This window comes from Nuphar pumila, chromosome 6 (assembly GCF_984573655.1).
Source record: "Nuphar pumila chromosome 6, dmNupPumi1.hap1.1, whole genome shotgun sequence".
Taxonomy (NCBI): Eukaryota; Viridiplantae; Streptophyta; class Magnoliopsida; order Nymphaeales; family Nymphaeaceae; genus Nuphar; species Nuphar pumila.
Genome location: NC_143254.1, coordinates 12,521,867 through 12,548,046, shown reverse-complemented (window position 1 = coordinate 12,548,046; position 26,180 = coordinate 12,521,867). Strand labels below are relative to the sequence as shown.

The window sequence follows — 26,180 nt, the reverse complement described above, 5'->3', positions numbered from 1 at the left end:
TAACCCGGTTCCTGGTGCGAACCGGTTCTGGGAGACGACTTGACCAAGAACCGTCTCATGGGGTGCCCTACCTGGTTTAGGAACCCGTGAGACGGTTTCCTGAGCCCCGTCGGTCACCACTGGTGTAATGGAGATAGGTGGCCGACTGCCGATGGGTTGCCTCCACCGGCCTGACCCGTCCGACGAGCTCGCGGACGGTGGGGGCTCTCTCCCTCACTCGCCAATGATTTTTTCCTCCCGAGCTGAGATCGCTGGTGGAGGTTCCCTACACAACCACTGTGTCGGCTTTTCCTACGTCGCCTATGGCAGGCAAAGGAGGCGTCGACAAGCTGGATTCAACCGACAACTGAATGTCATTCGGGATCCTTCCAATGATGACAAACCACTCATTGGACGTCTATTGCAACTCGACGATGGAGGAGGCAACCTTCACTACCACCATCTCTTCCTCGCCCATGTCGCTTCCGTTGGGCAGGAGGTGTGCCAGCTAGTGGGATCCGAATGGCGGATGCACGACAGTTGGGAGCCCACAGGCAACGAGTTCACTGTCAATAAGGGACTCCACGATGGAGTTGGGGGTCTGACATCCTCCACTCGGTGGGAGGCCCTCCACCGCAAGCAACGGAAAGGAACATCCCTTCGGTGGGCCGGGCTCCTGCCTACAGGTCTCGTCCAGTGGAAGGTCGCCGAAGGTTGCTGAGCCGATGGTCGACCCTTGGTCTTTTGGGAAGAGAAGAGTAGACGAAAGGGGAGGGAGGATCATGACCTTTCCCTTTCCTTCTCCCTCCGTCGGTGGCGTAGGGCACAACCACGATGACACTGATGACAACGACACCAATGATAGCGGTGGAGCAAGTGGAGTGAGTGGAGGAGGAAGTGATGGTGGTGAGACAATCACTAGCAGTGGTGGTAGTGGGTTTGTCGGTGACGGTGGTGGATAGGGGAGCAAAGTTCGACGTTGAAGGTGGTGTTGGGTGGAGATAGGAGAAGGGCCAGGTGATGGTGGAGGAGAGGTCACCAACGATGGTGGTAGTGGATTTGTTGGTGGTTTCTTATCCGAACATGCACATCGATATCTTCGCGAGCATGGCATATCCGAAAAATGTTGCATCATAAAGATCATTGCTTCGTCATGTGCTGACCTTGATTTCACGAGGCGGTCCATTGCATGATCATTATCCAGTATCGTAAACACGATAAGGATTTCGGCTCTGATACTAACTGATGTAAACCGAGAGGGCCCAATTTATGAGGGAACATTCTAATGCCAACAGATGTAAACCAAGAGGGCTCGATTTACGATAAAATTATGCTACGTTACTCCTACACTCAAAAACCGAGAAAAACATGAAATACCGAAAGAAATTGCAGGAAATAATAGAAAATTGAAATAACTGAAAGAATAACAATTTCAATAATTTCATAAACTTTGAACTGTGAACCTCCTAGGCCTTCCCTATAAGGGAAGAATTCTAATCCTAATAGAGTCCCTAAAGTGATAACCTTTAAAAGATAAAACTTATCTTAATTAAGATATGGATTAGGCATAAGCATCCAATATCGATTACGAAATGATCTAAATAAAAAATATCCAAACTAAACTAACATGGATCTCAAATGATCCATTAGACCGTGTGGATCTGGATATGTGTCGCTCTGCTCCTGTATCATTTTTTCTAACAGGAAACAAAAAATAATATTTATCAGAGGTAGGTGATGGGTGGTAACAAGTAATCTAGAAAGTACATATCTGTGTGGAGTTGAATTTCATTTTCTTTTGAGACTTTGCATCTGGCATGATCCAACACCAGAAGGAAGGCATTTAAAGTATAAGAGTTGTAGTTAGGGAGATTTATTTTGGGAATGTTAATGCTTCATCTTGATTTGGGTGCTAGATTTGTTGGTTTGAGTTTGAATTAAGAGGGACATAGGGAGCCATAGAAATTACTGTCGACTCCAGTCTATCTCTGGAGATCTCCATTGCGCGGAAACAGAAAACAATTCCGTCAAATTAGGAACTTCTTGACACCCATTGATGTGAAAATCAAATGCTTATTAATTATAATGGTAAAAGATAAGTGTGGTAGCATTGAAGATAACATTCTCGATAACAAAAGCATGGGTTAAGGTTCATATAATGCTTAACTTATTGATTAAGGATCTATAAAAGAACAAAAGGGTGATACTGGCATTTGGGGGAGGAGAACAAGAATATGTTGTTCCACTGCCCAAGAGTGGGAGTGGTCAAAACCACAGATCACAAATAAATTGAGGACAATATGAATGTTTTCTTGGTTTGGTTGTGGTATATGTCCTGTCTTTGTTCCCCAGAAATTATTGCTGTTGACGTGAACATTTGGTTCAAGCAGTGTTCTGTTGCAGCTACTTGTCTTTTCAAATCTACCTTAGTATTGGATGTCATTCATGGAGTGATAATAATTCTTGAGGTTCTCATGCTGGTCAATCTAAGGTTGGAGCAATTTCTATGGAGGAAGAACTTGCCCAGATCAATGGCCAAAGCACACTCACAGCCATATTTGATAAATTTGACTCTCAAAGATTCCGCTGGTGTCCAGGTGCAAAACAACAATGCATGTGGATACAATCTCGCAACTAGCTTGGGCATCACTTCATAATTCTAATCCATGTTTCTTATTGAATGTCCTTGCAATTGGTCTTGCTTTAAAAACTTCTGTAAATCTTGTTTCAAATTACATGTACTTCCCCTTGGTTGTGAGACAAGTGCCAAATTATTAGGCCTAATCTTATGAAAATCCCTTAACTTCAACTAATCATTGATATTTCTGGCCATAATTTAAGTATAATGACATGAAATTTCAATATATTGAGAGTACAAACTCAGTAAGTGCTTCTGAGTTTTGATGCTTTTGTGTTTCATTAAAGTTATTTACATTAGGTTAGACTACTGCACTTAACCAATAGGTTGTTAGTTATGTTGTTCTAATGAAGGAGAATGTGTGGTAGCAGTAGTAGTCATCGGATGATTCACATGATTTTTTATTTCTAGAAAAAGGAATAAATGAAAAAGTTGTTGGCTGAAGTCAGGTCCATGACCCAAGATTGTAGGTTTGGAGTTGACTGACAAGTGACAGGTTATCCTCAATCCCAAGCATAAGCCTTGAGCTGAAGTATGATTCATACCTCAAGATTGTAACTTTGTAAGGCTGTAGTTAATTGACAGGTTATGGTCTAGATGTCAACTTTTGCACTCAACTATAAAAACCAAAGGCTTATTGGAACTTATTTTCATGCAATTATTACATCTAATCATGACTTATGCCATTAATGTCTTTTTTTTACAGGCAAAGGAAATTGTGGGCTCAACTCTACTTGTTAAGGAAGATGATAGGCCTTCACTGGAGGATGGCGACTTCTACATCCCTGATCTCATAGGCATGAAGGTCTTTTTGAAGGTTTGAATGTCTGAATGAAATAAAAAGATGCTTGTATTTTTATGTGACTTTTTTTTCTAATTGGAATTGCAGTATTGAGATTCTTTCATTCATATTGGTGTCACAACATCCACACACCTTCCTTTCCACTTGATTCAAGTTCTTCAAAACTTTTTCTTCATACTCCCTATCAAATTTGGTTATACATCCTAATTGTATATGATATTGCCTGCATTTCGTCTTTTTTTGTTAGGGCCAGTTGATTATTTTATCTATGTTTTTTTTTTCTCTCTCCACTTCTGTTTATAAAATTTAGTATATTCCTTTTATTAAATTTCATTGTTATAATCTTTTTATTGCCTGGCTGTGAGATCTATAAGATGCAAAAATCTAATATGGTACCTTTTGTTTTTGTTTAATGCAAAGTATCTTTTGCTCTTAGAGGCAGATAATTACTGTCTTTTTTGTCTGTAAGTAATGTTATTTTAATAAGGTGAAGACCCATTTTTATGGGGTCATAACTCATAAGTCCTTGCTGAAGTTTTAATTTAGGGGTATGATATGACAGTTATCAAGTAAATGAAGGCTGAACTGAATTCTTATTGGCTCTGAATACAGTGGGCACTTAGAAGGTGTTGAAATGAAGTAGTACTTCGTTTCAATGAGATTGTATGATAAATAGATTTTATTTCTTGATCTGAAGATGGTTCTCTCTCCTTTACAACATAATCATTTAGTAGATGAATAAAAGAGCAATGCGTAATTCTATCAACTCGCTTCAATTTCACATTGGAACAGAAGACGTCATGAATAGTTTGCAAGAGAAATTGGGGACTTTGAAATTCTATGATGGCGGAAACATTTATTTATTTATATGGTTGTAGAATATCTTAGTTTTTTTTAATAAAGAGAAGTATCCTTTCTCCATGTTAGGTTTATCATGAAGATCAGGCTTGGTTGGTGAAGTATGGTCATTGGCACCTAAGCCTCACTTTGCATTAGAGCATTAATACAACAACAACAACTACGCCTTCATCCCAAAACAATTGGGGTCGGCGATATGAACCAAAAAAGAAAATCATTCTGGGTCTTCCACATGAATCCTTCTCCTCCAATCATTTCTATCCAATGCCATGTCCTCAGTGAGGTTCAAAGCATTCATATCCTTTCCTATCATCTCCATCCAAGTCTTCTTAGGCTTACCCCGACCTCTTTTAACTAATATATTTTTCCATTTCTCCATCCTTCTAACTGGAGCATCATTAGGCCTTCGCCGAATATGTCCAAATCAACGTAAACGATTCTCTCTCATCTTATTTTCAATGAATGCAACGCCTACCTTCTTACGTATCTCCTCGTTTCGAATCTTATCTTTTATTGTATTTCTACACATCCATCTAAGCATACACATCTCAGCTACACTAATTTTTTGAATATGATGTCTCTTGGGAGCCCAACATTTTGTACCATATAGTAAAGCGGGCCTAATTGTCATCCTATAAAACTTTTCCTTCAACCGCAATGGCATTCTATGATCGCACAACACTCCACTTGTACTTTTCCATTTCATCCACCCAACCTTTATCCTATGATTTACATCTCCATCAATTTCTCCATACTTTTGAATGATAGATCCCAAATATTTGAAACAGTCATCCACCGGTATTTCTTGTTCACCAAGCTTCACATCACTACTTCGTTGCTTACTAAACCGACATTCCATATATTCTGTCTTACTCTTACTGAACTTAAAACCTCTTGCTTCCAATGTCTGTCTCCATAATTCTAACTTAGCACTAACCCCGGCTTTAGACTCATTAATCAAAACAATATCATCAGAAAACAACATACACCACGACACATTTTCTTGAATTGATCTCGTAAGCTCATCCATCACTATAAAAAATAGGAAAATGCTTAATGTAGATCCTTGATGTAACCCAACCGTTATAGGAAAATTGGTTGTCACCCCTCCACAAGTGCGGACATTGGTTACTACTCCTTCGTATATATCTTTAATTATACTAATGTACTTGAGAGACACATTTCTTCATCATTGTCCACCAGAGAACATCCCTAGGTACTCTATCGTATGCTTTCTCCAAATCAATAAAAACCATATGCAAATCTTTGTTCCTCTCTCTATATCTCTCAATAAGTTGTCTAAGAAGATGTATAGCTTCCATAGTTGATCTTCCAGGCATAAAACCAAATTGATTCTCCGATATCATGACAACCTTCCTCAACCTATACTCAATCACCCTCTCTCAAAGTTTCATAGTATGACTCATGAGTTTTATACCACGATAGTTTGCGCAATCTTGTATATCACCCTTATTCTTATATAGAGGCACCAAAGTACTATTCCTCCACTCATTAGGCATCTTATTTGTTTGCCAAATCTTGTTAAAAAGATTTGTCAACCATTCTAAACCTTTCTCACCCAAACATTTTCAAGCCTAGATAGGTATACCATCTGGGCCAACTGCCCTTCTTGATTTCATTTTCTTCAAAGCCTCTGCAATTTCTTTCTTTTGAATCTTGCGCATGAAGTCACGATTCATCTCATGAAAAAAAATGGAGAAGTCTCCAAGATCCTGAGCATGACTTCCATAAAAGCTTATCAAAATAATCTTTCCATCTCTCCTTAATCTCCTCATCTTTGACTAAAACCCCTTGCGTTTCATCTTTGATACATCTAACCATACCCAGGTCCCTCGATTTCCTATCTCTCATCTTTGCAAGCCTATAAATATCCTTCTTGCCCTCTTTGGTATCCAACTTGTCATAAACCTCTGTATATACCTTATCCCTCGCATTTCGTTTAGCTTCCTTCTTTGCTATCATATGCTTTTCCAAATTCTCATTATCACGACTCTTACTTAGATTTTTATAACACTCTCTTTTAACCTTAATAGCTAATTTGACATCCTCGTTTCACCATGATGTATCCTTACCTAGCAGTGCACCGCCTTTAGACTCACCCAATACCTCCTTAGCCACCTTTCTCATGCCACCCACATTGATTCCACATTGATTCTGAATCTTCCTCGAGACACCAATCAACTTCCTTAACTACCTGCTCTACAAACATTCCTTGTTTAACTCCTTTCAGTGCCCACCACTTAATTCTAGGATCTATCCTATGTCTATCCCTTTTGCGGCATTGTCTAATTCTAAGATCTAAAATTAAGACTCTATGTTGTGTAGCTACACTTTCTCCCGGTATAACCTTACAATCGATGCAACAACCCCTATCTCTCTTTCTAAGTAGGAAAAAATTTATTTGACTCATATTAACCCCACTTTTAAATGTTACTAGGTGAGACTCTCTCTTCTTAAACCAAGTGTTTGCTAAGATCATATCATAGGACAAACCAAAATCTAAAATCCTTTCTCCACTTTCGTTTCTTTCTCCTATACCATAGCCTCCATGGATATTCTCAAATCCATCCCTACTAATGCCTACATGTCCATTAAGGTCACCGCCGATGAAAATCTTTTCTCCATAAGATATCCCTTGTACTACTCCATCTAAATCTTCCCAAAATTGACGCTTAATGAAATCATCTAAACCTACTTAAGGTGCATAAACACTAATAATATCCGTACCTAATACTAACTTAATAAGTAAAATCCTATCACCCTTCCTACGGACTTCAACTACATTATCTATAAAAACTCACGACTACTCTATTCCTATTCCTATTCATTCCTGTATACCAAATCTTATATCCCCAAGGTTCTATCACTTTTGCTTTCTCACCTATCCATTTGGTCTCTTGTAAACATAAAATATCCATCTTTCTCCTACACATAACATTTACTAACTCTACCAACTTACCAGTTAAAGACCCTATGTTCCAAGTGGCTAACCTAATTTTATGGTCTTGAACTATTTTCTTTGCCCCCATCCGTCCAACAAAGTGAGGGAACCCTTGCCTATTTGACACCACACCCGGGTGCCGGTGTGACGCGTCGCTTTTGGGCGACGACCTAGCAACCCTTGCATTAGAGCATTAATATAATAAAAAATATTAGCAAGGGACATCTCACGATGCTATTATTATGCAATTCATTCTCAACAAGTCAAAACATACAAGTAAATTTTAAAAAAAGCACTTGAAGTTTTGGCAAATATAAAAGACACACCTGAGCTTTCAATATAGTTAAAAATCCACCTAAACTATTCTTATGGTTAATTGAAAAAACCCAGCATTTACTTTTGTTGAAGTTGCCCTTAAATGTGTTTGCAATTGCCAGAACTTAGGTGTATTCTTGATTATTGCCAAAACTTTAGGTGTGTCTGATTTTTTTTTTTCAAAAATAAAAATATTGTTTTGAGGGTAAATTAGTAACTTTATCTTATTGACTCAACTTAGGCTAGTGATTACCCAAGTTGAATTGACAAAATTGCGTATTTTATTAATGGAGCATGCATTTAGGCATGTTTTTAACAATATCCAAAACTTGGTGTGCTTTTTATTATTGCTCAAACATTAGGTGTCTTTTTGAAAAGTTCCCAAAGATATATGGTAGATCATTCTAGTTGCGCCTATAATTGCCTACGATACAAAAATAATCTAGCCATTCCTATGATATGATCATTCTACCTACTCCAGTGAACAATTATAAATTGTTTGAGTGTTGATTTCATAATACTCTCTAATGTCTTAATTGCTAGTTATTTGGTTCTTCATTATCAGTTGGGTCAGTTATCTTGCATTTCTGGAGGCTGCCTAGCCTAGTTAAATGCTTGTCTCTGTTTGAAATTTACATGGTATATTTGATAGAAATCGTGGGTTCCATTATTCAGCCACAAGAAGAGAGAATAAAATAGGCGAGAGAACGTGGCTGCTGTAGAATCACCAATTAGGGTATGCGGTATATGGCTTATCATTAAGTATAGGCTGGTACAAATATTAGGGTACGAAATACCCATTACACAACGAGCTAAATTACAATGAACCATTAATGAACATGTGACTAAATAAACTCGAGTTGGGTTGGGATCCGAGATCCAAACCCAGATGTGAATAACGACTTCTTTTCACCCTCCCTCAAGTTGTACATGGTTTTAAACTATGAACAACTTGCTTTTTAATGTCCAAAATCTGTCATTGATAAGCCCTTTTGTAAACAAGTCAGCGACTTGATCAGCAGTCCGAACGAATTCCGGTTCAATTTCCTTCTCTTCAACCTTCTGTCTTACGAAATGTTGATCAATTTCAATATGCTTTGCACGACTGTGGTAGATAGGATTAAATGACATGTTAATGGCACTTTGATTGTCACATAAGAGAAAAAACCTAGATATCGATTATCCTACTTCTGTCAACAGGTGTCTCATCCATGTTACTTCGGCTGTAGCAACTGCCATTGATCTATATTCAGCTTCTGTGCTTGACCTGGCGATGGCCTTTTGTTTCATACTGCTCTAAGAGACAAGATTTAGGCCAATGAAAACATAGTATCCTGAGACTTACCTACGCTTATCTGGATCTCTTGCCCAATTTGCATCTATGTAAGTAAGAAGTTTATGTAAGAAGTTTATGCATGTGATGGCCATTCATACTCTTTTTGTACAGAAGACCATCTCCAATTGTTTCCTTCAAATATCGAAGAATGCGTTTAACAACTTCCATATGCCCAATATGCGGTTCATGCATAAACTGAGATACCTGATTGACAAAATAGACAATATCAGGCCGAGTGAAAGTGAGATATTGAAGCATCCCTACTATTCTGCGATATCCTGTAGGGTCCTCATACAAATCTCCATCTTGAGAATTGAGTTTTTGATGAAATACACTAGGTGTGCTTAGAGGCTTGCAATCTGTCATACTTGCCTTGCTGAGAACATCAATGATATACTTATGTTGGGTAAGTGTCATGCTCTCAGTAGTCCTGTCAACTTCTACTCTAAGAAAATATCGTAGTTTGCCAAGATCCTTCATCTTGAATATGTGATTCAGGAGTTCTTTAACCTGCTCAATATGTTCATTAGAGTTACATGTAATGATAATGTCATCTACATATATCAATAACAGGGTAACTATATCTTTGCATTTGAATATGAAAAGAGAATGATCAAGAAGAGATCGACTCAAGCCATATTTTTCTACTTCAAGAGAAAAACTATCAAACCAAGATCGAGATGCCTGCTTCAAACCATCTATAACTCTCTTTAACTTGCACATTCTTTGGAGTTCCCTTCTGTGTACCCAGTGGACTGCTCCATGTATACTTTCTCCCTAAGAGTTTCATATAGAAATGCATTTTTCATATCTAGTTGACTGAGAGTCCATTGGTGTTCAATAGCCAATGATAATATGATTCAGATAGTACCCATTTTCACAACCGGACTGAAGGTCTCATCGTAGTCTTGTCCTTGCTTCTGTGTGAAGCCCTTGGCAACCAGTCTAGCCTTGTATCGCTCAATAGTACCATCCAACTTATACTTTATTTTATACACCCACTTTGACCGAACCATATTTCGATCGTGTGGTTTGGGAACAATATCCCAAGTGCCACATTCATGGAGAGCCTCCATTTCTTCATTCATAGCTTCAATCTATCTCTTAGAATTTACTGCTTGATAAAATGTTGTGGGTTGATCTTCCTTACCTAAAGAGGTTAAGAAGAGTTAAAAATCCATCGTGAAATTCTCATAACTAACCCACCTATCAATAGGATGTCGAGGCCGGGTAGACCTTATGAGAATAGATGATGAAATAGAAACAGAAAAAGACTCCTGATTAGAGTTGGGGAGTATCTCCTTCTCACGTCAAGAGTAAACAATGTCTTTATACCTTTCGGGAGCCAATAGTGGTTCATAAATCACACTTGCCTGAGTCTTTTGTGCAACATCGGACATTGTTTTCCTCATCTCTTTGATTACATTCTGAAGAACAAACATCATCAACACTAGAAAAGAGATCTGAGTTCAACCAAGGGTGATAAACTTCAATTTTAGGAAAAGTGTTAGCATTATAGTCAAAATTTAACTCATCAAATACAACATTCATGGATATTTTGATACGCTTACTCATGGGATCATAGCATCTGTACCATTTATAATAATCAACGTACCTCACAAATCTGCATTTTAAGGCCTTATCCTGAAACTTGTGCTGCATTGAACTGTCAACATGAACATAACATACACACCCGAATACACGCAAATCATGATAGTTGGGATGGACACCATGCAAAGAAAAATAAGGTGATTTGTTTTTCAAGATATTCATGGGCAATCAGTTTATGACATAGACCGTTGAATGGAAAGCCTCTGTCCAGAAGGTAACTGGAAGGTTACTATCATGCATCATGCATCATGCTCATTGCACTCTCGACAATATGGCGATGCTTTCGTTTAGCAATCCCATTCTATTGAGATGTACGAGGACAAGACACTCGCCTACTTATTTCATTTGTTTGAAGGAAATTAATAAAGTCATTTGAAGATAATTCACCCCCTCCATCACATTGGAAACAAATAATATTCTCAGAGAATTGATTTTGAACAAAAGAATGAAAATTCTGAAATAACTTTAAGGTTTCAGATTTACATTTCATAAAGAAAATCCATGTATATCGAGAATAACTATCAACAAAGATGAGATAATATCTGATGCCAAACATGGAAGGAACTGGAGTTGGACCCCAAACATCAAAACAAATAATTTCAAATGGTCTTGAAGCTCTTTTATTAATAGAATCAAATGGAAGAACATGACTCTTACACTGAAGACAACTAGAACAATTTTTATTATCGTCACTTAAATTTAGACTTGACTTGGGAATAAGACTGCTTGAAACAAGCTTTTCAATAAAACAACTACTACAATGACCCAGACGACCATGCCAAAGATTCGACTCAATACATTCAGAAAGACTAAAAACACTCTCAAGAGGAACTGAAAGAGATGGTGATGTGAGCTTCAAGGTGTAATCAATAGGCTGAATACGAGTGGAAGGATTCTCTTGGAACACGTACATATTCCCTTGTCGTTTTCCTTCAACGAACGTTTCCCTCGTGTGAAGGTCCTTGACACGAACAGAAAAAAGAGTAAACTCAATTAAAGCATTAATGGATGACATTTGAAAGAGCAAGAGAAGAGTTGGACATAGGAATAATAAAGTTTCCAATGTGCGAAATATGGTGATGAGACCCATCTCTAGTGACTATACTATTTCTACCAACATAAGGAACAAGATTTAGGAGCTTACCAACATCACCAGTGACATGAGTGGCTGCACCGGAATCAACATACCAAGTGCCTTGATCATTCTGTTTTAAATTCAATTCAGCCAAGGCAGATAATAACAACTCTTTGACTTCTCCACTATTCTTCAATTTATCTGTTCCCTTTCTTGTGTTTGATTGCTTTTCTCTATTTTGAGGGTTAAACCAACAATTAGCTTTGACGTGCCCATTTTTGTTGTATAGAAAGCAAGTGGGTATTGTCCTTTGCCTCTGTAAATTAGGAGGAATATTGGGTGTAGGTAATATTCCACGAGTTCCTTGTCCATTCTTCTCTTGACCTCCTATTTCTCGAGATTCATACCTGCCATGTCCTCGACTATAGGTAACTCCTGTGGCAAGAACGTCTTGTGCTCTAATGGGAGTGTGAATATCTTCAGAGAATCTCTTCAAAGTTATCTCATACTGTAAGAGCTTAGCACGAAGATCTTCAAATGTAGGTAAGTTTGACAAACACAATAAGAAAGTAACCATCATATGATAATCGGGTCCCAGCCCGCTCAAAGTTTGATGCACCATATCTTTGTCACTGACCGCGCAACCCACGATGGCCAACTGGTTTGTGATAGTTTTCATTTTGTTTAAGTACTCCATGACAGTCATGGAGTCTTTTCTCAGCATTTGAAACTCTTTCTTTAAAAATAGAACTCTAACCTGAGAAATTTGAGAATACGTCTGAACAAGACGATGCCATAACTGCATAGTTGAGAAGAGTCATCTGGGATTGCCACAAGCACCTCCTGTGACAGAGTGGAAGTGATGTAGGCAACCAAAACCTGATCTTGCTTCATCCATGATATATACTCTGGATTTCTAACAAAGGTAATAGAAGGGTCACCCTCCCCATTCTTTCCCTCTTGTGATATGAACTCTGGAGGAACAAGAACAGAGCCATCCAGATGCCCAGAAAGATCTTGACTTCTTATGAATGTGATGATTTATCTCTTTCGGGTTAGAAAATTAGAATTATTCAGTTTCTCAGACACAATTTGACTGAGAAAGTTGGAAAAAAGACCAGATTGAGAAGAGGAAAATGATCCATAGTCGATTGAAAGCGAAAACAAGAAAGAATGAGAGACAAGAGAAAACAAAAACAAGAAAGAGTAAAAAGGCCAGAAAGAAGGTTTACTGTAGAGCAAACAAATAAAATCCAGAACAGATATTTGACTTTCAGAGAACTCGGTTGCTTTTTTTTTTTTTGATTATCTGCAGACCCGAGATAGAAAACCAAACTATGCAGTAAAAATTGTTCTGAATAAAAAATAAATAAAAATTCAACCAGTAAGAAGCACGTTACCTTGAAAATAACGTGTTTTCTTTTCCAAATGAGAAGAAATCCAAAGCAGAGAGGGGAATAAGTTCAAAAGTGATATCAGTTAATCAAGGCAGATCTAAGATCACATCCATATCAGAATCTGATCTGACGTCAATTTGGAAAAGTAGAGGGAACAAGTTTGACGTGATTTCAACCTTTGAAATCACACATAGATCAAATCCGATCTTGCGTGACTATGTAAACTTGTTGTTTAAGTGAAACCACGTGCAGCAATATGAAAAGAAGAACCATAAGAGAAGAGGAAATCAGGGGAAAGAAAGAAGGTTAACGTGAGCAAATCCAAGACTTTGGATTTTGGAATAAAAGGAAAAGAATGATAAAAAAACAATAGAAAGAAAGAGAAGGCAGGAAGAATAGATATGAACCGATAGAGAGATACCTCAGAAGAAGACAAAGAAACTCGGCTTGATGCTCATAAGAAGAACACGATCTTCAAGGTTGGATCTTCTGCTCTGATACCATGATATAAATCGTGGGTTTCATTATTCAACCACAAGAAGAGAGAATAAAATAGGAGAGAGAACGTGGCTGCTGCAGAATCACCAATTAGGTTCTGCAGTATATGGCTTATCATTAAGTATAGGCTGGTACAAATATTAGGGTACGAAAATACCCATTACATAGCAAGCTAAATTACAATGAACCATTAATGAACATGTGACTAAATAAACTCGAGTTGGGTCGGGATTCAATATCCAAACCCAGATGTGAATGATGACTTCTTTTCAATATTGGCATCTATTATTGCACTACTATATGATATTTTTCTTCCTCATAAGGCACAGGGAAGCATATGTAGTTCCCCAATAAGGTCGTACATGCATATTCTTTGTGAAAATACAAATGATGATGAGTCTATTCTTTTTGTTCCATTTTTTTTTGAAATATCTAGAACAACATAAATGACTAAAACAGGATTTAAAATAGTAGAGGAGGTTTAGTGGTGGTGATAAGAGCGAAAACAAAAGAAATTTTTGCTCAACTTCTATAGTTGGGGATATTCTATGAAGGGATAAAATAACACCTGTGGTGAAACATTGCTTCTGTATATGTTGAGGGAATTATGAAAAGGAAAGGTGGTGGAACCTTGGGGGAGGTAGTGACTTGCAACATGAAAGAGGTCAAGCTGACCAGGGGTTTAGCTTTAGACAGAAACCCATATATGTATGACATATACTGATGTTCTTGATGATGATCATCTCAGTTAAGAGAGCTCATATTTCTTGATTAATGCCTTTATAAGTTGGTATTGAATAGAAGCAACCTTTTATTTGTTTTTATGAGCACATTTTTTTTTCTTTTTTTGGAGGAAGTTAAAGTATTCTTGCTTTTCTTTTGTCTTTGGGGATTCATTCTTTTTTCTTTTTAATTTTTTGAATTATCTTTGTACTGTACTATACTATCGAAATGGTTGCCGACTTCTTATGGTTGATCCTGTTTCCATGACTTAAAAGAGTTCCTATCAAACTCTAATGACATTTTCATTTTCCTTTAGGATAACAAAAAGCTTGTGGGTACTGTAGTTGATGTATTCAATTCTGGTGCAAGTGATCTTTTACAAGTGATGCTGGGCCCAGCTGAAGAGATTCATAATTATTCTTGTTCATCGGATACAACATCAAGTAAATCTGGCCAACTTGTCTGGGTTCCTTTCGTTGAAGCGATTGTCCCTGATGTAGACATCAACCAAAGGCATATGTTGATTACCCCTCCAGAGGGCCTTCTAGAGTTAAACTTGCATCCTCATGGGAGGTCGAAGAAAGAAAGAAGGCAGCTGGTTCGACCTGTTCCTTTAAGTTCTCAAAGCTGGTATCTGATTTTGCTATAATATATCACTAAATGAAGTTGCATTGCTTACCCACATCTGCCAGTGTTTTGTTGTATCTCATTATGCATGCATCACTCAATGAAGTTGCATTTCTTTCCAACATCTTCCATCTCGTTATGGATGAGTTACTAAATGTATTGCTTTCCACATTTCCTATTTTCTTCTGTGTCTTATTATGCCTGCATGTTCTTCCTAATGGTAGCTTTTTACAAGTTGAACTATGAAGGTGATGCATTTGACATTGAAACACTGAACTCGTTTCCCACAAAATAGATGGATAGGTCCTATCAGCAGCATGCATGATCAGGCTTGTGTTTCTGATTTTGTCTATGTTTGGAGGAAAGTATCGCCTGCAACTGCATTCACATTCTAACAGAGACATGCATCTCTTCAAAAAGCATGATGGGATGTAATATGCTACATACAGTCATGACATTTTTATTGTTGACAAATAGTTACTTTAACACACTTGAATCACTTGCCACGTAGTTGTTTGTTCCCAAATTTATGCACCAGCTATTATCTTTGCTTCCTTGAAAATTAATGCCCAATAGAGCTGGTGTAAGTGTAGCATGTCATGTAATAAATGAATCACTAGAAGTAGACAGCATTGGTTTGTCCCTTTGTCCTCTTGTCATTGGATCTGATGTAGCTTTAGACTTATGTGCTGACAAGCATCCATAGTATGCCTTCTATGCATATTAGACACACCTGTTGCCAACATAGAATACTACAACTAATATTGAAATTACCAAGTCCTACTCTAAAACCACTGAATAGTGACCAGTACCTTATGGCCGTTTTGATACTGAAACGTGCTAGATGAGGTGGAAAGAAACAATAAAATCTTGTGGCGTAAATCATTGACCATGAATTGAAGAATCCACCCAGTGATTTTTAGTTAAAGTTAGATCCTTAGACATGTAACACATGAATAATCTTATCTCATTTCAAGACAAGAGAATGTAGTAATAGTTCGATCACTTTTGATCCAATCTATGCAGACAGGGTTCATACATGTGATGATAATTCCAAATAAATGTTGAAATGATGAAATTACATAACTAATTCAAAATGTTTATAGACAGTCAAAACCCCTTCTAAAAATATACTAACTGCCTCTAACACTGACATGCATTTAGAGCACAAGTACTTTACCTTCTTAATATCTGAAAGTGCCTTACCTGTTTGTGTTTCTTCTTCTCATGCTGGCTTTCTTTGATGGTGCCTCTGGTGTTTGTTTTCTGTAATGAAATACCAAGTGCACAAACATAATGCCATAAAAGGGCTACAAGTGTGCACATTCACAGATACACAAGCCACTTATGGGCCAATTACAATGAGCCACTAAGGGCTAACACATAAATCTCTCAAAAGAGAGCAAGAACACAAGTAAAAATAATATTCTTATTCAGTGCCTTTAAATAGGCACTCCAATACACACGGGACTGACCCAACTAGCTGTTGGACCAGCTCCCAACAGCTCTTTTACAACAGTCAAAAAACCAAAAAATAAAGAAATAAAAAAAGAAAATAAAAAAAGAAAATAAAAAAGGAAGTCAGTCCATCCCTAGTGGACTGACACCTATTACAACGATGAAATGACTGAAATACCCTTGATGGGTATTTCAGTTTACATACACAAAAAGGATATATATATATATATATATATATATATATATATATTATACATATACAACACATCTTATCATATACACAATACATTTTAACACCCCCTTCAAACTTATGGTGTGATCACCAAAAGTTTTTCAAGAAGAAAATAAAATCAAGGTGATGAAAGCGCCTTGGTGAAGAAGTCTGCTAGTTGATAATTTGAAGTAACATAAGGTAGGTTAATTGTCTGCCTCAAAAATTCTTTACGCACGTAGTGGCAATCCATTTCTATATGTTTGGTTCTTTCATGAAATGTATGGTTGCTAGCTATGTATATTGTACTTTTATTATCATAACAGAGTCTGGAAGATGTTTGAAGATGAATGCTCATGTCTTCGAGTAATCTTCGCAGCCAAACGATCTCTGATGCTGTCATATCCATTGCACGGTATTTGACTTCAGTGGATGATAAAGATACTTTCTGTTGCTTTTTGCACTTCCACGACACCAGAGAATCACCTAAAAAAATATAAAAACCAATAGTTGAGTGTTGATTATTTGGATCTCCTCCCCAATCTGCTTCAGAATAAGCAATCTACTTAAGAGAGGAAGAGAAGGATAACAAAAGACCACTAGAGGTAGAGGTTTGTAAATATCTAACAATTCTCATCACAACACTCATGTGAACTATGGTGGGAGAATGTTGGAATTGGTTAGCAGTATGAACTTTATGCGCAATATCAGGCCTAGTAATAGTTAAATAAGTCAAGGCATCAATCATTTGATGATATGGAGTAGGATCATCCAAATGTACCCCATCATCAATTTTCATCTTGGCATTAATAACTTCAGGTGTGTCCACCATTTTTTCATCAGGAATGCTTGACCTATCAATGATATCATTAGCAAACTTGGTTTGAGAAAATAAGTATCCTCTAGGAGAATAAGCAACCTCAATTCTAAGGAAAAATCTAAGAAATCTAAGATCAGTCATTTCAAAATATTTTTTAAGAATACATTTAATATACTTTACTCCTTGTTTGTCTTCACCTGTAATGATCATATCATCAACATACAGGAAAAGTATAACAATCTTTGCATCAGATTTTTTGGTAAATAAGATTTAAAACCAAGCTTTAACATAACAAAACTAAAGCGATCATACCAGGCTTTGGGTGCCTGTTTCAAACCATAAAGAACCTTTCTCGATCGAAGTACTTTACCAGAGGAGACTTCACATCCAGGAGGTGAATCTATATAAACTTCTTTTAAGTCTTCATTTAAAAATGCATTTTTTATATCCATTTGATAGATAGGCCAACCCTTAATAGCAACAACAACAATGAGGGTCCTTACTGAAGTCATCCTAGCTACTGGTGCAAATGTCTCATCAGAATTTATCCCGTATTCTTGTGCATACCCTTTGGCAACTAACCTGACTTTGTTTCTTTTTAAGGTCCCATCACTTTTAGTTTTGACTTTATACACCCATCTACAACTTATAGTTTTCTTATCTTTAGGTAAATTATATATTTCCCAAGTCATAGATTTTTTTGAGTGCCCCAGATTCTTAATTCATAGCTTTTATCCATTTAGGATATTCTTTTGCTTGTTTATATGTAGTAGGTTCAAAATATGACAAAATTTTAGCTGTGGTGAAAAAGGCTCATATGAGGCAAATCTATGAGAGGTCTAGAAGTCCTATTTGATCTTCTAACTCCTCCAGATTGTTGATTTTCTAAGGTGGAGTATCTTTCTAAGGCATTTGGTTGACTATCGTTTTCTTGTCTTCTATATTGAATTATGCTAGTTCTTTCGGTTTCAATACTTTCATCATCCTAATTTGATTGAGGCCTTTCATCTTAATTTTTCTCAAATAGAGAATTATCCTTATTTTGAGGCAATAATTCAAGCAAAAAGAGTCCTCATAGTCTTTCTTAGGCACATTTTAAAAAAACTTTTGTTTTCTAGAAAGCAAACATTTCTATTTATATATAGTTTATCCTTGTTGAAGTCAAAACATCTAAACCCTTTTTTAGTCTCTCCATATCCAAAGAAAGCGCACAATATGACTGTTTCCAAGAAACCAGTTTTTTTTTTTGTTTAAAAGGGAACAACAGTAGGTAACATTTGAGTGTTTGAAACTTTGATGTCCATTGACAGGGTTGATCAAAACAAGATTTTCCAAAACCTCACAAAAAAGAACTTTGAAGATCATAATAACACAATCCCTCTCTAGCTGTCACATAACACTGTAGCTAAAATGAACATTTTCAGAAATAAGTAATATGGAAAAATTTACATTTCATGACACTCTACTCTCACACGCATTACTTAAATCAAAGTACCAACATAACCGACTGAACAAAGGCATCATGTATCAATTTTTATCAAAAACAAAAACCCACCGAATACGGGTTCCCACGTATAAATCAAGGCCAAATCCTCATCTGAATATTTAACCTGTTACAAATTGTTTTCAAGATTGGCCCTCCATATTTGATAGTATTTCAAGTATTGCTGACAGATTCTATCAACAATGAAAACCACACTATAGGAGTCTCAACCTATTATTCAACATACAAACATACATTGAGTTTTGAACCTGCAACATCCCACTACAAAAGACGTGCACTGGCAACTACTACCAGCGATCTTTACATATTTTTTTTCTAACGAGAACTACGAAGAAGTAATTGCAGATTTTTCTTTGCTATATTTAAGTAAACATGGCATCATGATATTGAGGGGATTGTGCAACCCCTTTTCAGACACAAACAACAATCGACGTTGATTATGAATCTTACATGAACAGTAAAAGAATGAAACAACACTTCTATACTAACAATAAACTCAGAACCCCTTTTTTTTCTTGATTTGGGGCTCACGGCAAGCCCACACACCACGCTCGACCCACAGTACACCCTAAAGAAAAAAATAGTAAAACCTACCTTATTCGCAGCTTTTCCCCCTATTGCCGAATTCCCCTGCCGTCGTGCGCTCTTCCTCAAGTTGTGCGACAGAGAGAGGAGGAAGGTAATGAGTGAGAGAGGAGGAACGAGAGAGTGGGGGATTTAAAGAGGTGAAGGAGCGAGAGTTGGAGGAGAAGGGGGAAACCGAGGAAATCGTGGGGAAGAGAGAAGGGGTCGGTTACCCATTTTCTCCAGCGGCTGCGTGAAAACACGCAGCCTCTTTCTTATTTAACTCATGAGCAAACCCTTTTTAGGGTTTGCATAATCCTCTCTTTTAACCTTACATTTTTTTTTAACTTATTGTTTTTAACACACGTTATTATCCCTTCCTTATTGCATTTTTAACGCACATACGTGTGCGGGTTTGGGTCGACCAAACTCGTGACCCGCGTCCCACCAACAGTTGGGTCCACTCTTGAGCCTATCCGGATCCATCCGCGGATCTGAATCTTCTTTTAGATTTTTAAGGTATTAATATTTAAATATAAACTCTAACTAGATTTCTTTGGACCCAAATACATTATCATGGATCTCAACCACTTATTATGGTTCCAAGATCCATCGAAATCATAAAACCCTCTTAAGAAATACGGATCTAAAGATCCAAAATTTTCTTCACTATGGATCCGAATTACCATACATGGATCTAGACCACTATTATGGATCCAACATAAAATTTCTAATTGGATCATTGTCATATTTAAATCTCCGATGTCCAGGATCCAAATGCAATATTGTGGATCTGAACATCGCATAGATTATTATGAATCCCCATAAAGTGTTATAAGTCTGATATAGAAGTTTTCTTATTAAGAATCTGATTTAAATATCATGGATCCACTCCATTCTGTTAAATAATGTAACATAATTTAATATGTAATCTCATAGTTTTAGTTTCCTTTTAAGTTTAGTTAGGATTAGGTTAGTTTATTTAACTAGGTTAGGTTTCTTTTTCTTTTTTAGTTTATTTTTGGACTTATTTGGCTTTATGCTTTTTTGACCAAAGTCAAAAAGCATAAAGTAGAGAGTTGTTGGACTCCCAACAACTCTATTTAGAGCCGTTGGGAGCCCAACACTCCCTCATTCCCTCTCTCCCTTGTATTATAAATATGGGGTGTTACCCCCTTGTAACTTACACTTTTGTAAAGCCCCCTTTTGGGACCCAAGATATTGAAGTTGATATTTTTTTACGTTTGTGCATTTGTATCCGTGCCTTTGTGCACTTGTGAGAGTTCTTCTTTTATGCCTTTGTGCACACTTTGTGTTTCTAGTATTGTGTTTATAGACAAAATCTCTTTTTATAGAGATTTTCACACATTCGTCCTGGATCCCATATCAAATTTGATCATGATATTGAGGATCCAATACTAGAGATCCGATCCATTTGCCTAAAATCCCTTATTGGTTATTCAATTAAAATATTCGTGATCCGATATCTAAGATCTGAATGGAAAAATCGAAGTTCCGAACAAGATATTTAGGGATCCAACATTAAAGATCCAAACAAAATATCCAAAATCTAAATACGAATAAACAAATAAAATGACAAAAATATCCCTGTACCTGCTTAAGAACATAATTTCAAGTTTATTTATCTGATAAAATTCACGGGTATTACAGGCAGTTCTATAATTTTTGTTCACGTTAAGGATATTTCTGGAAATCTGTCCAAATAATCTATTATATAATGAGAATAAATATGAGGCTAGGTTAATTGTGTCTGGAAAGATTGACACAAAGTCCTTGCAGGCATAAATGGGTCAGAAGACTCGCAGTTCATATGGAAGGAATGGACTTGAAACCAACCCCAAAACAGCAAACTGGGTTGCCTTCTAATGGGCCTAAACCGGGCAATAGTCAAGTCTAAATTGATTTTAACAAGGCCTCAAGCTTGATCTGATGCCTTCATTGTTTGTGATGATAACTAAGGGAAGTGAAAAAGAAAAAGAGCAAGTAGATGGCACTCAAAGTATTCAGCTTTTTAAAAAGAATCTAGATTTCGAGACTTGAAATTTGAAGAATCAACAACTAGTCATGTACATCACTCAGAGAATAAGGCTTGTTCTAATGTATATTAACAGGAGAAATATAACTGCTCACTCAGAAAACAGGGCAGACCATGGTTTCCAGTCGAGGAAGCGGGAAGCGATACGGGAAGCGGAAGCGGGAAGCGAGGCACTTTCAAAATTTTAGGAAGCGGGAAGTGTGAGACGACTTAGAAGCAAATCAGTAATCATCTCGGAAGCGACCTAGGAAGCTAGGGGGAAGCGAGAAAAGGAAAAAAAAATTAAAATTAAAATAAAAAAATACAAAATACAAAATATACAAAATACAAAAAAAAGAACCATAAATGGGGGAAGCGAGCCAAGTGACAAAACTAGCAAATAAAAGTAAACACAATATATATGCTACTTATATCTCTGTTCCAACTCTGACTCATCCCACCAGTGATTAAATATTCACTTTCCCCGTAGTAGCAGCCTCAGGTACCAGAATAGCAGATTGGCTCTGTTTTTATAGCACCAATTGACCTAAGATACAAGTTCAAGCATTACAAGAAAATGAAGTGGGGTCATGTTATTTGTGAATGCTTGATCTGCAGAATACATCAAACCTTGTGGCAATTCCCTAGTCATTGAAGAGTATGCCTTAAGCTAGGATCCCCAGTCTACAACTAAAGAATACATGAATGGTTCACCTTAACAAGTATGGATCACCACTTACTCCAGCTATAAGGGCTGTTTCAACTAATAGAGAAGGATTTTGATTAGGTTTTTAACTTGAATCAAGTAATCAATGCTTAGAAATGATCATATATCAGCTCAACCTGCTCTTGACTTTATGCATCTACTTCCTAGTAGTCTGCTATCAGCTAAACTCTCATCCATATGAATGCAATACCAATCTTGCTCCTGCTCACTACAAAGAGATGTAAGAGTACACTCAAAGAATAATTTTCACAAATACTAGAAGAAAGAGGGGGAAGCGTGCTTCCCATAAAAAGGAAACACACTTCCCATAAAAGATATAACACGCTTCCCAAAAAAATGGTGCTTCACAGCGCGTTTCGGAAGCACGACGTTTCGCGCTTCCGAAATGCGCTTCCCCACTTGCCTTGGCATTTCCGGTAACTCTGGGGCAGACTCTATTGAATGAAATTCTAATTATTATGGATGTGACGGCAGATAAGAATTCTGGTCAATACTAGTTGAGCAATCCCAGTCAATACAAGCTGCCCAACTTTATACCATGAATGATGTTAATCAGTCCACAATTCAACATTTAAAAAGAGTCAACTGCTTGTCAGTTATGATTCATTTTCAGCTGAATTTTAGGTCCTTATGGCAGCTATTCAAGATGTGGCTGAACCCAAGTTTATATCAAGCAAAGGACAATCTCAAGTGCATCGATGCAGATTGAAGAAATGGAGGCTCTTCAGAGGTGTTAGACTTAGGAAATTGTGGATAGGACCAATAGGCCCACTAATAGTTAGATGTTCATAAGAATACAAAGTGAAGCACAAATCTGATGGAAGCATAGAGTGCTTCAAAGCAAGATTAATAGCCAAAATATACACATAGGAACATGTACTGGATTATGATGAATCATTCAATCTAGTTGTGAAGATGGGCACTATACGGATAATTTTGTCTATGGCGGTTGGATTATGGCTGGGATTGCAACAACTGAATGTAAAGAACACATTCTTGCATGGTGAATTGGTGATTTGTTTGAAGAAGTTTATATGGAACAACTACTTGAATATCATGGTGGAAACTCAAGACACAGTTTTGTCGACTGAATAAGGCCATTTATCTATTAAAGTCAAGTGTCACATGCATTGCATGGCTTGATAGTTTTTGATGTGTGTGCTCATGATTTTAGCTGGAGGCCTGTTGACCATTCATTATTCATACAAAGAGGTAAAAAGCACATTCTTATTCCTTTGAATGTTAATGATACGATTATTACAAGAAGCTCGTTAGATCATATACATTAAGACAAGCATCTCTTGCATGATAAATTTTAAATGAAAGAGCTTGGTCAATTCTTGGAATGGAAATGGATTGCAAGACAAGTCTAAATCTCTCTCAATAAAAGTATGCAATTGATTTAATAATGAAATTTGGAATGTCAGAGTGCAAACCAGCTTGACATCTGCGGCTGTGAATATGCACCTCATATATGGTGAAAGTAAGTTAGTGTCTTCGCTAGAAGTGCAGAAAATACTTTAGGGACACTGCATTATTTTTCTTTTACATGACCAGACATAGTGTTTTGCTGTGAATCAAGCTTCACAGTTTATGCACTTTCCAAACAGAGTTGTCATGAAGCCATGAAGATAATTTTTAGATACATAAAGGCTACATTGGATGATGGTTTGGTTTATAAAGTATCTTAGCTTCATTGGTTCCATTATGCATTATTGCATTTCCAAAAGCCGATTGGGTTGCAGACCTGATGATTCGACAAGCCACTGTAGGATATTGTGTATTCTTGGGGCAACATTTGATCTCATGTCATAGTTAGAAGCAGTGAACAATTGCTAAATCTAGTAAATAGGCTGAGTAAAGAGCTACTACAGCCACTATAGCAGAAATGTCTTGGACTTGCCATTTGCTGACAACATTAGGGCAACCAATTACTTGCTCTTTTTTATATTGACAATAAAAGTGCAATGGCAATATCAGTTAATCCAGTACATCACAACAAAACAAACCACATTGGGTCAGAATCGTCAGATAAATACTTTGAGATAAAATTGAAGAATAGCCTAAAACGAGATTTATCTTTGACAAAGATCAAATTGAAGATTTGTTTACTAAAACATTTTCTGTGCATCAAAATTGGTTTCTCAAGGCCAGTCTATTCATGAACTTGAAGGAGGAAAAGGGGGTGGGGCTGTAGACAAATCATCTATAAGGATATTTGTGAAATAATATCTCCTCTTTATTGACACATGTATGCATGCATACATGTGTACGTACATACATATACTCGCACAATCCTCACTGATACTCTTTCTCCTTACACTTTACTTCATAAGGTATTCCAGTTTTGAATAGTATGAGATATACTGTCATATTCATCAAATAATGAAGATAGGAAAACCTCAAGTATAACTATTTTTCTGCTTTAATGACCCACCTAACTGCTATTAAAATTTATGTGAGGGTAATCCGATACAAATTTGATTTGCCTTAAAAAAATTCAAAAATGGCATGAATATGTTATTTGTTGTTTAATGTCTTATTCTTTAGTTGGGGATTTTCATTCTACTTCTTGGAAATGTAGCGCTCTTCTTTTCCTGATTTTGAAAGGATGACAACAAAGATTCGTTCTGTTCCTTCCTACACATCATCTTCCTCTCTTTTTGTATAAGTTTGAAGAACCCTTTGGAGTCAAGAAATTGGACATTGCCAAGCCAGTCAATTGAAGTCACTCAATAACATTCACTTAAAATATACTTTTTCATTGATTTATTATTTCTATTATTGGTCATTTTATTGTTAATAAGAATTGCAACAGTTTCTTCTTAATGCTGGTTGCATTTTTTATCTCATGCCATGATGAAAACTTTCATTGGAGAATCTATTTCAGCTGGGGTATACATTGGATGACTGATCTGTATTTGTAGTTCTGCATAAGTTCTTGTTCTCAATTAATGCACAGTCATATTATAGGAGTGGAAGCAAAGGAAAAAGACTCAACAGCGTCTTGTTGCTGCGAAAAAAAAGTTATCTGAAATTGGACAGCAACACATCTTGGATGGACTATCATCAGGGGATAAGAGTCAAAAGTTGTTGCTGACAAATCAGATCATAGATATGAATTTGAAGTTGTTTCAACATGCATTGCAGGATATGTCAAAACCAAAAGCATGGTAATGTTGAAACATCTCTCTCTCTCTCTCTCTGTACTTTTATTTTGCACAAGTAAGAAGAGGTACAAAACTGATATCAAAGACACATCTACTGCCCCATAACTTGTGCCATTTCTATCAGTTTTGTTATCTTTACAGATTATAGAATATGTTTCTGTAGATATGGCTGGATTATTTGATCTTAGTTGACTTGGCTGAAACTTTCCTTTTCTAGTTATACATAATAATGGTGTGGTGCTTATAGTGTCAAAAAACCACTGGATGCCCTCAAATTCTGTGAACCATTATATGCTTCTCTGAAATATGAAATGTACATGTGTGCACCCCCACACGTGCGTGTGTGGATGGAAAAGTGTTATCCTTTTTCTTGATGTTCCTCTTTTAAGTTCTTGTCGTTGACAGAAAGAAGTATTATTAGTCTTCACTTCTATAACTTACATCTTGTATAAAGTACAAATTGTTTACTGTCTATAGGCTGTAGGGAATGTCAGGTGAATAATTTGGTGATTCAGCTGGAAATTGAAAAAGGAGAATATTATAATGTTTGGTTTGTGCTGTTTATCTCTCAGGTCAGAAAATTACTGAAATGTATTGGTTTTATAGGACTATCAAGTGAAACAAGTGTGGTAATTCAACCAGAACTATTTTATGGGTCTGTCAAATGAATAAGTTTGTGGTTCAACCAGAACTTTTTAATTGGATAAAATCTCCCTTCATGTTCATCAAAGTGCTGCTTTAAGGGTAACAATAAACAGTGTGGATGGGCATGAACGTGAAACATAATCTAATAAGTTACTTCTTTGGATCAACAGAGATAGGAATTGTTTTACCACAGATGTCATCCTGAGGAGCTTGTTGGGACAGATA

General features: G+C 36.8%; 1 protein-coding gene across 2 annotated transcripts in view; it reads left to right on the top strand.

Moving 5' to 3' along the window:
* LOC149833990 (16S rRNA processing protein RimM family) overlaps positions 1-26,180 on the top strand; it is a 39,391-nt gene that overhangs the window by 1,704 nt on the left and 11,507 nt on the right. For both annotated transcript variants that reach the window (XM_090011156.1, XM_090011155.1), the window contains exons 4-6: positions 3,324-3,434; positions 14,511-14,792; positions 25,114-25,313. In XM_090011156.1, the coding sequence (XP_089867282.1) occupies positions 3,324-3,434; positions 14,511-14,792; positions 25,114-25,313 (593 nt within the window). The remainder of the gene's footprint in view (positions 1-3,323; positions 3,435-14,510; positions 14,793-25,113; positions 25,314-26,180) is intronic.